General features: G+C 36.4%; 1 protein-coding gene and 1 long non-coding RNA gene across 6 annotated transcripts in view; one reads left to right on the top strand and one right to left on the bottom strand.

Annotated features, from left to right (window-relative positions):
• The window catches only part of FNIP1 (folliculin interacting protein 1), a 99,174-nt gene extending 93,604 nt beyond the window's left edge, over positions 1–5,570 (top strand). For 4 of the 5 annotated variants that reach the window (XR_015741725.1, XM_026696468.2, XM_026696467.2 and 1 more), the window contains one exon: positions 144–5,570. Coding sequence is in view for 3 of the 5 variants with exons in the window: in XM_026696468.2 (XP_026552253.1) it covers positions 144–222 (79 nt within the window). In the remaining 2 variants the exon portion in view is untranslated. The remainder of the gene's footprint in view (positions 1–143) is intronic. The other variant, XR_015741724.1, reaches the window with a different exon arrangement.
• Positions 1–12,481, bottom strand: part of LOC148126928 (uncharacterized) — a 66,122-nt gene that overhangs the window by 26,440 nt on the left and 27,201 nt on the right. Inside the window, exon 2 of the long non-coding RNA XR_015741726.1 lies at positions 5,860–5,979. This is a non-coding gene — a long non-coding RNA (uncharacterized LOC148126928). The remainder of the gene's footprint in view (positions 1–5,859; positions 5,980–12,481) is intronic.

The following is a 12,481-nucleotide window of genomic DNA, read 5'->3' as shown; positions in this document are numbered from 1 at the left end:
TTGTCAGATTGGTCCTGGGGGAATTGCTTCTTGTGACCATCAGTCCCTTCATAGCTATAAGTACTTTTACAAGAGAAAACCATAATGAGCTTCAGAACTTTTCAAGTCAGGGTGGCTGTTGATAATGTTTCTTTGTCTTGTAGGATTGAATCCAGTGACCTCCCTTTATTGGCAGCTGTAGCAAGCACCCACTCTCCATATGTTGCCCAGATTCTTCTCTAAAACACCAAAAGGGCAAAGACAATAATTCTATTTTTATAAAATGGAAGACAAGGAAACAGACACGAACTTCCATTTTCCAGACTCATTCTTGCTTGCAGGCAAGTGACTTGAACAACCTGCCAGCTTGATAATAATGTGCCTCTGCAAGTGAACACATAAATGTACAAACATGTTCCTCTTTCCCCCCCTTGCCTATTCATTTAAAAACCAACCAACCAACCAATGGAACAGAGATTCAGATTACTAAAGAAGACACTAGAGCTTGGAGTACTGCACATGGTTTGGACAAGGATTGCCCAAATGATTGTAACTGTAGACTGCTGAATTACAGGATCACCAGAATGAAGAGCTCCTTCTGGCCTCCAAAGGGCTGTTTGGGCTTGTACAAGGGATTGGAACCAGCGAATGTTTGAAGCCAATCAATAGTATATTTACAAGGCATAACAGTGAAGCTCTTTTTGTAATCAATTCAACTGCATTAGAAGTACAACAAAATGTTTATTTGTTAAAGGCAGGCAGGATTGTGACCAACTGTGTTAGAAGTGCAGAAATTAATTTGTTAATGGCAGGTTGGAGTTGGGAACGTAGTGTGCAATTCTTTCCATCGGAGGAGACCTGGGTGTAATATTTGTATGGATGCTTGATATTGATTGAGAATGAATGTGTATATATATATATAGCAATATATATATATTCTTAAGTTTTGGCGGGTATTTATATGTTTGGTATTCAGCTTTGTTCGGGTATTTTCCCACATCATTATAGTTGTGCTTTTAAAGTTGTAGCAACGTTTTGGCAGAATCTTATCTGCCATCATCAGGCTTCTGTATGGTGTTCATCTGGACAAACACCATACAGAAGCCTGATGATGGCAGATGAGATTCTGCCGAAAGTTGCTACAACTTTAAAAGCACAACTATAATGACGTGGGAAAATACCTGAACAAAGCTGAATACCATACATATATGTGTGTGTGTGGATGCAAAATTGACATTATGCTTGTTGATCTTCTGATGTTAATACTACTGTAAAGACTACAGAAAACAAATATTTGGGGCTTTTTATATAAAAAAAGGAAAAAGCTGAACAAATGTTCTTAATATTTTGTTAGTTTTTTTAACAAGAATTTTGATCATGCTTCATTTGGGATGCTGTAAAGAAAAACTAGGTGCTGTTAAACCTTTTTGTTAAAAGAGGATGTTGTCAGAGCTTTATTACATATTAGTGTTCCAATAATTTCAGCATATTTTTTCAAAAAAATCCAGAAGAGAATGAATTACTGAGAATTTATGCCCTAGAAATTGTAAAATTTCTATAATAGAGTTAAATTGCTGGGGTGGGGGGATTCTTTAACTATCCTGACAAATTTTAAGCTTTAAAACTCAATTTGTTTGCATTGTATTAATTATTAGGCTATTCTTTTCTAACCTGCTTATTAAGAACTGGTTTACAATCTAATCATATGCATATTTGCTTTGAAGTAAGTCCCAGGGAGTTTAATGGGTTTTACAAATTCTAACCAATTGTGTCCCCTGGCAACCACTCTATGCCCACTTACAGTCTTTGGGAGTAAATCTGGAAATATGAAGTGGGGAAAAGGCAACTGTGCCATCCCCTTTCATCCTATGCTATCATATTTGGTCATGATTAAGCAATAAAGAATTCTGGTATGGGACCTGTAAGTTATAAACGTATAATATTGTAAATCAATCTGAGGAGCCCTCTAGATGTCTTGCAGCTACAATTCTAAGAATTCTCAGACAACATGGACTTTTGGGGGAGTTGTAGTTCCAAAAGGTGTAGTAGTTTTTAATTTGGGGGTGATGATATTATTTTGAATCATTTTTACTACCTCGAGAAACGGCATTAAAAACATTCAATACTTTTCAACAACATAGCGATTTGCTTTATTTTGCGAGATTTTGATTCAGTTGAAATCAAATCACATTTTTTCTTAATGCATACACACGTGAAGCCTTTCAGTTGTTGAGTTTTTTTTTTCTTTTGGTCTGTTTTGGGAGATTGCTGGAGTCTTTCCTCCTTGCCTTTGCTGGAAAGCATATCGCAAATTATATTCACGTTGCCCTTATCCATAATAAAAACAGTTCTTCTGTAGCTACTTTCCTATTGCTATTGCTACGTACTATGACTGTATTAGGTCTGTGATATCAATAGGAGGAAACACCATCCTACTTTTTAAATTCATCTGGGAACTTTAAAACCATTTCAACTGGAGAATGTTCAGGGCAGCTTTACACATGATCATTTATTTTATTGCACAGTAGCTTGTGCAGTCTATTCAAATTTAAAATTTTAAATAATTGGACAGAGGCTACAACTATTTTCTCTAGTAAAATCTTATTGCTCCTTAAAGGGTCCCTGTTTCCCTACTTCTTACTACTTGATTGCTTCTCCAGCATGTGGTGTTCTTGTTTTTTTAAAAAATGGACAAAATCACTACCTTACATTGTAAAGATTTGTCTGTTTCTTTTTCATTTTCACTTTTTTTTACTCCATTATTTTCAAATACTTGCCGCAATAGGCAGGATTGGAGCTAATATTACAGAAAGCAATTATTAAAAATAAATAACAATTTAGTTTTTATTTGAATGTTTATGATAAAATAATGAAGTCATAATAATATGTGCAGGCTATTCTTCCATGTTACAAATGCTTGTTCCTTGACAATCAAGGAACAATTTTAGTAGCATACTTGAGAAGTAAATAGAAATCCATATAAAACAATATTTAGTTTTCATAGGAGCACACAGATAAATGTTGCCTCCCCTTTCACTTACCTGTTAACATGCCCTAAGCTTTCCAAACATTGAAAAATTGTAGCAAGATATAAGATATAAATATAATTCATCCCTATACTTACACATTAGCTAACAGTGTAATCATAAATTAGCATTCAGTCTTCTGGGCCTTTGCAGTGGTAGATGCAAGTGGGTGAGTTTAGTATTTAAATTGTCGGGCCGTTGTTTTTCTTCAAAACAAATGGAAAGATAGAAACTTCGCAAATCAGGCTGTCTCCCCAGTAAGTAACATGTGAACACTAGAGCTCAGGTTGATTTTAATATACATGTCACTCACTAATGGCTGCACTAAATGTTATAATTAAGTGGACATAGATTTGCCTATTGCAGTTAAAATGAATTAAGCTTGGGCTGGTCATTAAGGTAGCCCCAGTGAACAGCAAACATGGGCTCAATTGTTCCTCATATCTTAATAGAAGGAAATTGGAGCAAAAATAAATGTATGGTTAGGTTTTTAGGTGGTTCACATCAGGTGACTACATTATAATTGTGCTAAAATTAATTTTTTTAACAATGGGATATAAAAGACTGCCTGAAAACAGAAGCTACAACTATGAAAGGGGAAAGGGTTTTTCAATAGTCAAGGACACCTGGTTTATAATACTTTCTGTGGTTCTTCCCCAACTGAGAAATAATTTGCATTCCAGTTTGAACATAAATCTGTCTCCCACCTCTCACCCCCATATATCTTGCAGACAATCACCTTGAACATGTTTAGTAAAGAAACCAGGTTTCAAGGATTTCCAAGTTGAGAAAAAGTGATGAATGTGTTGGACGTACTGATAAAAGTCTGCAGTACCGAAAGTCATAATTTTAACTCAAATGTTAAGTCCCACAGGGGATTTCACACTGAAGCTTCATAGCAGATTCTGTGACTACATTTTTTGCCAAAGGATAGGAGAGTTTATACTGTAAGCTTCTGTTATCTCCAGTCAATGTTCTTTCCTTCATTATTCTGAAGTGAAGGTCATAAATACTCAAAATGATAGAAGATGAACAATCAACTGCATATCTAAAAGTGGTCCTGTGTGATTCACAGTAAGCTAGGATAGTCTGCTCTTGCCACATATAGATTGGCCAATTTGTCTTCTAATTTCCAAATTAAAGCTAGAATCCCAAACGATGTTCCATCTTAGTTTTCCTCCTGCGGTATTGAGATATTAAGCTGTTGATTGTAACTGTATTACCTGGCCTTACAGCTCTCCTGTTCCTCTTAGGGCTTCTGTTCTCGGCTGCAAAGGTGTTTGTACAGTACAAGTGGATTTAAAATATTCTGGTATGCTATTTTCATGTTGTAAAATACAAGAAATCTTATTGGAGCGAAGAATTTGCTTATTTGTTCCCTCTCTGTTCCTGCATTGTGTGACAGCTGCGTATGTAGTTATTCTGTTTATCTTTCTTGATGGTGGCTATTGGTGATTTGAAGGCATCCATTTAAATGGCTTCCTGGATGAACTCTTAAGCAGGGGCTCTAAGTGGGAAGTTTTTCCACTGCAGTAGTGAACTATATGTTCTCTGGCAATTTTAAAGGCTTGCACAAGCCAGTATTTCTCAACTTTGGCAACTTGATTGAAGATATGTGAACTCCCAGAATTCACCACCAGCCATATTGGCAATTGAAGTTCACACATCTTCAAGCTGTCAAGGTTGAGAAACACTAGATTAACAAGAAACCTTGGTAATTTCTTCAAGTAATGAGTGTTACCATTGATGAATTTCTCCAAAATTATTAGATAATTAAACATTATCCTTCAATTCCAAGCATTTGGTTGGATTGGTTGTTTTTTTTAATGATTTTGTTACTCATTCTAATTATGTAATGGGAATAGTTACTGTACAAAAGGTATGGCATGAGAGCATGCTTTCTTGTGACTGATAACTTGTATATGGTACATGAAATATCAAGGTACTGCATAGATCTATCTGGATTTTAATTTCTTTTCTAAGGGAAGAATAACAGCACTGTAGCATTGACCTCATATCATGCTGTTCAGAACAATGTATGTACAAGACTAATCTTGATTTTTGCAATATTTCTAATGCCCATTAATATGTCTTAATTTTAAGGCTGAAAATATTTAAGTACATTGCACATAAATGCTAACAAATTTATTTCCACTGTTAACTTGCAAATGCAAGATTGTTTAAAAAAACAAAAACAAAGGGAAAGGGGAATCTGAAACATGATTTTTCAATGTAGCCTTTTAAAATCTGTTGAGTTAAAAACAGATTTTTTTAAAAAAAGGTTTTTAATTGTCTTGTTTTCCATCTTCTCTAAATTATGTAAATGGTGGTATGTATTATATGCTGGATAAAATGTACATAATTGTTATCTTTTGTGTTTTTCTGATATATATGTGTGTGTGTATGTGTATGTCTGTGCGTGTGTGTGTGTATATATACACACACACACACACACATACACATACACAAATGTACATACATATCTTGAGCTGTGCAATTGTATTATAATAACTGTTCCCAGTTTTAGGGGAACTTTGTGCAATAAATACAAGTTTGTCCCTTTAACTGCTAGTCGTTAACATCGTCTTATTCAGGGTGGCAGATTGTTGGTAAAAGAAAAAGCCATAGTCTAGAATTATTTCAAATATCAAAGTCCAACCCCTCTTGTACCAGCATCAAGTTCACATACACATAGAGAAGGACAAGACTTTGATTGTGATAGCTGTTTTGACCTCCATTCTGCAATAGTGCTGCAAGTAATGGTACAGAGCTATTTATGAATCAAGGGGGGAAATGCATATCAGGAATATGAACTGGTATTATCTATATTTTTTAGAACACCTCAGTTACCTACCTTGGATTTTGGAGAGCGACACAAAACTAATTGTGTCCTTTGCAATTTCTAACCACTGCGGCCTTCACAAGTGGCTTAGATTCCTCTCCTTTCTTCTCAGAGGCCTTCAGAACCAGCTGTCTGGGAAGAAAAGTAACATGATTATATGATCTTAGGTACTATCACCTGGAGCCCCAAGGTTTCCTTCAGCAAATTGATATTTTCTTAGCCCATTTGTGCAATGCTTTAGGCTGTCAACTCCTGGCCCACAGGCTGGATGCGTCAAGGTTGAGGCCTCACCTTTTAAGGTGAATATCCAACTGCAGCCCTTACTGATAGGAAAGCAAGACGTTTCTCCTAAATAATTATTTATGGATGGAGGTCATCTGATGAGAACAGTAGAATATGTTTAAATGGGCAGAATGTGCAAAACATTAGACATTCCTCTTGGAAAGCAAAGATCCCTTTGAAACAGTTGTTCCTGGTGAAGATTAGCATTTTTAACACCTGCATAGGACTTATCTCTCTTTCCTTTTGTTCCCTCAAGTTTATGTACATGTAGTTTTTTTCCCCTCTTCACTTCGATACACAGATACACATATTATCATGGTGTAAAGGGTTATAACTCAGCATTTATATGTCCTGGAAGTTACCAGTTCATCCTAGCATTTCTATATAAGGTGGGAGAAGATTTCTAATAGAACTCTGAGTCAGATAAATTCAATTGTTAAAAAAGAACCTCCAATATGAATTAGAGAAGGCATCATTTCATCTTAGTTTCCAAAATGTGGTGGAAGACAGGAAGATTTACGTGCAATTATGACGAATCTGATAGCGGTGGCCTTACAGAAACCCAAACTGGAAATTGAAAATGATGTAGATGAGATCTACCGAGTATATACACACTATGCAAGGAGACATAGACTACCCTGAGAGGTTCACATTCGATTTGCGAGGAAGACAACACGAGACCTGCTCTATAGTAACACCAGAGATGAACCACTTGTATACAAAGATCATGAAATGGTTACACTGAAACAAATGCCCAGGAGAGTTAGAGAGCAGAGAAGGGGCTACCAGTTTTTATCAACTCAACTTATTAGAAATGGTATTCCATTTAGGTGGCTCACCCCAGAGGGGCTTTTAGTTTCGTGGCAGGACAAAAAATACAAAATTGATACAATTGAAAAAGCACAGGAATTTTGTGAACAACACCTAGGACCCGAGGAAGAACAAGAAAGTAGAGACGACTTAAATACGAGAAGCCAAGAGGAACAACTCTCCAGAGAAAAAGAATCTGATTCTCACTCTGAACCCCCAAATCTTAGAGAAGAAGGGGAAGGCAACAGACTAAGAAAAAGAGAGCCTAGAACAAGAAATGAAATGAGAAATGCCTCCCACAGTCAGTGACACTGATAGAGAAATCACTTTATTTTCAGTCAATACCAATGGTTTAAATTTATCAACAAAAAGAAAAGAAATATTTGAGAAACTCAAAAAACAAAATGCTGACATAACTTATATCCAAGAAGTGCATATTCCAGGCAATCAAGCAGACCTCTTAAAAATATAAATTTGGGTAAAATGTATTTGGCATTTTCAAACAAAAAAAGGGGGGGTATTGTAGTATATGTAAAGGATTGGTTGCAGCATTAACAAATCTACAAAGATCAAGAAGGGAGAATGCTCTTTATAAAAATATATCTAAACCAGAAAAAGATGTTATTAGTCACAATATATGCCCCAAATACAAACCAAAAAGACTTTTATAGTAGGCTTCACCATAAGAGAACAGAATTTGAGTATGCTAACGTATGCATTGTAGGAGACTATAATGCAGTCCCAGACGATAAAGATTATAGAACTTCCTCCCCCCCCCACCCCCCCCCAAAAAAAAGGAAAGGAGAATACTCCCTTATCTTTTAATAATATGGTAAGAGAACTTAACTTGAAAGATGTGTGGAGAGAATTAAATCCAAATAAAAAACAATATACCTTTTTTCAAACCCCCACCACTCTTGGTCCAGAATAGATCAGATATGGATGGACCCTGGGTTAATGGAGAATATTGAAAGGATCGAATATATCTATCTATCTATCTATCTATCTATCTATCTATCTATCTATCTATCTATCTATCTATCTATCTATCTATCTATCTATCTATCTATCTATCTATCTATCTATCTATCTATCTATCTATCTATCTATCTATTGATTTGTCTGTTTTAAATGTATGTCAAATAAATTGTTTTTCTAGAACCTCCAATGTGAATTTGCATCATTGTTTCCTGTCAGAAGATAGTGATCCAAAATATTTTCAGAACTTTTTTTAGAAGTTTTAATGGAAGGAAAATCATTTTATTCTTAGTAAATATGTTTACCTTAAACCTTGACAGAAAAAGGTCATTTTCCCAGTATGTATCTTCCAAGGAAGTCAACGGGATTGTTTACAATAAGAATGTAAAATACTTCAGATCTCTTTCTTGGAAGCACTAAAATTATTTCAGAATTATTTGTAGTAAGTAATTAAATGTAAATACTGATATTTTTTTATTCCTGTAGATTATTCTGAAGAACAGCTATATGGGCTGGGTACTCTTACTGTGACTCTGGATAAGGGAATAATAAGAAATTCCTATAAACATAAATCTGTCCAGAGACACTATACTGGCAAAGAATCCTCACAAATATTGAATTGTATGATATCAGGGTGGTAATATTTGTCAAGCTTTTTACTTGGATCAAACTACCATACTTATAAGGACACAGAACTTTAGAGCAAAGAGACTCTTGTTCATACTTGGAATTTTTTAGTATGATGAAAGCGTACATGAGATACTTCAGCAAAGTTGACACAATAAAGCCAAGTTGCAAAATCACAAGAAATGTCCCATGAACAATAGTTATTAAAGATGTAATTTCTTACAGCATGATTCAGAGTCGACACATTTGAGGCCTCTCAAATCCCCAGAAACATCGAGAATATAACATCCCATCTGTATCAGATCAAATACCTTTCCCTGCTTAATATATTCCATATGTTTTGAGGCTACTATTCCTAAAATTTGCAGACAAGATAGTCCGTTCGGTCCAGCATCCTTGATTATAAATGGGCTACAAAAGTCTGTTTTTAGATCACAACATAAGGATACTATTGCTTTCCCAGTTGCTCCCCAGTAATAATACTCAGAGTTATAACCACCACATTGTTTAAATCTGTTAGTGCTTTTTAAAACAAGGTTGATAATAATAATTGCAGCTAGAACTAAGAAGGTTAAAAAAAACTGCAATGGAATAAACAGTAGCAGAGATCAGTAAATTTTCCAGTTTCATTTCATTCTTTTTTTTATTTCCTGGAATCAAAATCTTTATTACAGTTATTGATTAGCAAACATTTCCTGTAAAATGGTTCCAAATATAGCACATATTTTAAAAGAAGGAAGAAAAATTCTATTTTTTGCCACTTTTTTTTTTATCCTTTTAAAAATTGTTTTGCCCTTTCCTGGACCAAACAAATTGAAAACTCCGTCAACACATGTGGAAAAAGTATAGCCTTATATAATGAAAAATATGTGTTCTTTGAATAAAAGTCCTGCAGCTGCTCATGCTAAATAACTGTAAGCTGTTCCCATCCCTTCGTCCTGGCGGCTTCTGAATCTTTAGGCATCTGCCAACTTTTTGAAAGGATGAATGCCAACTTCACATTACAGAATATAATGTTGTTTGGTGCAGTGGTTGTTAAAGACTCTGAGCTAGAAACCAGGCGGGGTCACATCCAGAGGTGGTATTCAGCAGGTTCTGACCAGTTCTGGAGAACCGGTAGCGGAAATTTTGAGTAGTTCAGAGAACTGGCAAATACCACCTCTGAGTGGCTCTGCCCCCATCTATTCTCTGCCTCCTGAGTCCCAGCTGACCGGATGGGTCTTCTTTTGTTGCCCTGCACAGGAGAACAGAGCCAGAAAGCAGGTTAGTGGGGTGGGGACGGAATGGGGATTTTGCAGTATCCTTCCCCTGCCATGCCCACCAAGCCACACCCACAGAACTACTAGTAAAATTTTTTGAATCCTATCACTGGTCACATCTGTGGCACATAGTCAGTCAGGTGACCTTGGGTCAAGCTCTCTCTCTTCACCTAAGCAGTAGGCAAGGGCCACCACTTCTGAGAAAACATTGCCAAGAAAACATCATGGATTTGCATGTTGGAATTAAAATTGACTTGGAGGAATATACACAGAAGGATGGAAGGTAGAGTCAACCCTGAGGCCCCTTCAGGATCGAACTTCAGACTGTGGGCAGAGTTAGCATGCAACACTGCATTCGAACCACTGTGCTACCATGGCTCTTAAATGAAGAAAAGTGCTGGGGGCAGCAGTCGGAAAAGGAAAGGTGGAAGGCTGCAGAGATGGGCCGTCAGGTGGGACTCCAGGGCCAATCGGCAGAACAAGCCCTCATCGGCTTAAATGATCCTCATTCAAGTCACTTTACCTTGCAGGGTTGCTGTGATGGAAGGAAATGAAGGAGGAATTGTGCCCTAAGTGGGAGCATGGAGCTCCTAGAGACATCTGGAAATATGAAGAAAATGATAACAATACAGCTGAAGTAGTCTCAAATGTGCCTTCAGACGCCTACATGTAGCTTTTGGAACACATGTAGCTAGTTGAAACTAGCACATCTACCCCAAAAGTATGGAACCAGTTCATCCTTTAATATATTATTAAATTTAGACAATCTGGAGCATCTATTGCCGCATCTTCTTAATTTTGGGACAAGGTGATATTTCAACAACACGATGGAGGTTTTAATAACAAGTAAGTTTATGACCAAAACTTCTACTATTAATCAAATACCTTGGTGTAAGCTTGTCCTTTCTTTTTCATTTCATTTCCAAAGTCATATTCAATTTTGAAGAAAATACAATGTTCTTCAAAATTCTGAAAAAAAATCATAATGCTTGTAGCATTAATATCTGAAATTGACTATTTTTTTAAAAAAAAGAACCCAACCCTGCTTATGAATAACTATGTTGAGCATAATGCGTCTTGGAAATTAATATACGGAAGAAAGTTGTTTTAATGGTGGTTCTCAATAGCATGCTATGGAGATAGCTCACTAACATCCTGTTGCTATTATTATCTAATCTTCTTGTTATTATTGGTAGTGGGTGGGAAGCCTCTTATCTCGTGTGAGTTGGTTGCTTCATCAAGGATTCTTCTTTAATACAGTGAGTCTCTGAGATCTTAGTAAAACTACATCAGCACATCTGCTGCAGAAAATGGGAAATGGCTTGAGTCTGCCCACCCAACCATGTGCACCCATGATCCTGTCTCCTGCACTTTTCTCTTCTGTCAATATGACGTGTAGTTTCATTTCCTGTTATAAACCACAGTTGTTGTCGGTGAAGTGGAGCATCACACTGACTTTCTCCACATCTGATTCATTGCCATTTCCTTACAATTTCCTTTTGATGTGCTTTTTAACCTCTGTTCCAGAATAGTCACTTCCCTTTTTACTGCTTTGGTTACAGGAATACTAAGCGGAAACTACGTGGGACCACTAGAGGTCAGAAGTTGCATCTAAGATTTGTAAATTGTGGTTTCTTTCCTGGTCCAGTTTGGCTTATGGAATATGCTCCAATTCTCCCAGTTCAAAATCAGTTTTGACTGCACGTAGACAGAATGATTGACAATCCCTGTGGTCTTTTTCTGGCTTATAGAAAAGTGACTAAAGAGGGAATTTTAGGTAACAACTGCTGTAGGAGTCAATTCCTGTTTTTTCTCCTTAATGTAAATTCATGTGACTTGAAGGTTCTTAGTTGTTTATCATGCTGTTTTCCAGATCTCAGCCCATCTGTTTTTCAAGACTTTGCAATGCATGTTTAATGAAATCAGAACATGCACGCTATTTTTGCAAGGGCATTCTGACATTCCTAACATTTCTTCTGTGGGTGGTATGCTTATTTTGGGGTCAATTTCCTTAGCTTAGCCAAAACTGAATGTTTGTTTGCTGTTGTCCTGCTGTCCGTGCATCTGAACCTACAAGGATCATAAGTTAAGCACAGCTGATGTTCTTTGATGGGTCTTTCACTACTCTCCCCAATGAAATGGAAACCTTATTAGTGCTTTATTTCCTTCCTCCTACAGGGTTGTCATGTATTGAATAGCAATAAGAGAAGGTGGATGAAAAGAATATACATACAGCATATAGCAATTAATAAAGCCTAAAATGTAATTCATTGAAATGCTTTGGTATTATTGAAGGGTAGAGTCAGTTATTAAGGTACCAGGTTAGAACGGAAGAGACCACCTTAACCATGAAAGCAACTGGGTAACCTTGAGCCACTTACTCTCAGCCCAACCTACCTCACAAGGTTGTTGTTGAGGGGAAAATAGGTGGAGGAAAGTATGTTGTATGTTTTCTTTACCTTGAGTTATTAGTAAAAATAATAAAGGTGGGATATAAATAGACAGATGAACTAACAAACAAATAATTCTGCCATTCCTTTGATGTTCTACTATAGAAGGTGGAGCTTTAAAGATTATTTTTAGGCAATACTAACTCTCCATTGAAAAAAAATGGTAGCTTGTTTTCCTTAACAGAAAGTACTATATTTTACTGAATCTCTCTGTGTGATACCGCTTCT

The sequence above is a fragment of the Pseudonaja textilis genome, chromosome 2, assembly GCF_049901715.1.
Source record: "Pseudonaja textilis isolate UNSWEBS1 chromosome 2, rPseTex1.2, whole genome shotgun sequence".
Classification (NCBI taxonomy): domain Eukaryota; kingdom Metazoa; phylum Chordata; class Lepidosauria; order Squamata; family Elapidae; genus Pseudonaja; species Pseudonaja textilis.
The sequence above is the reverse complement of the archived record's forward strand: the minus strand, read 5'-3'. Positions and strand labels throughout refer to the sequence as shown.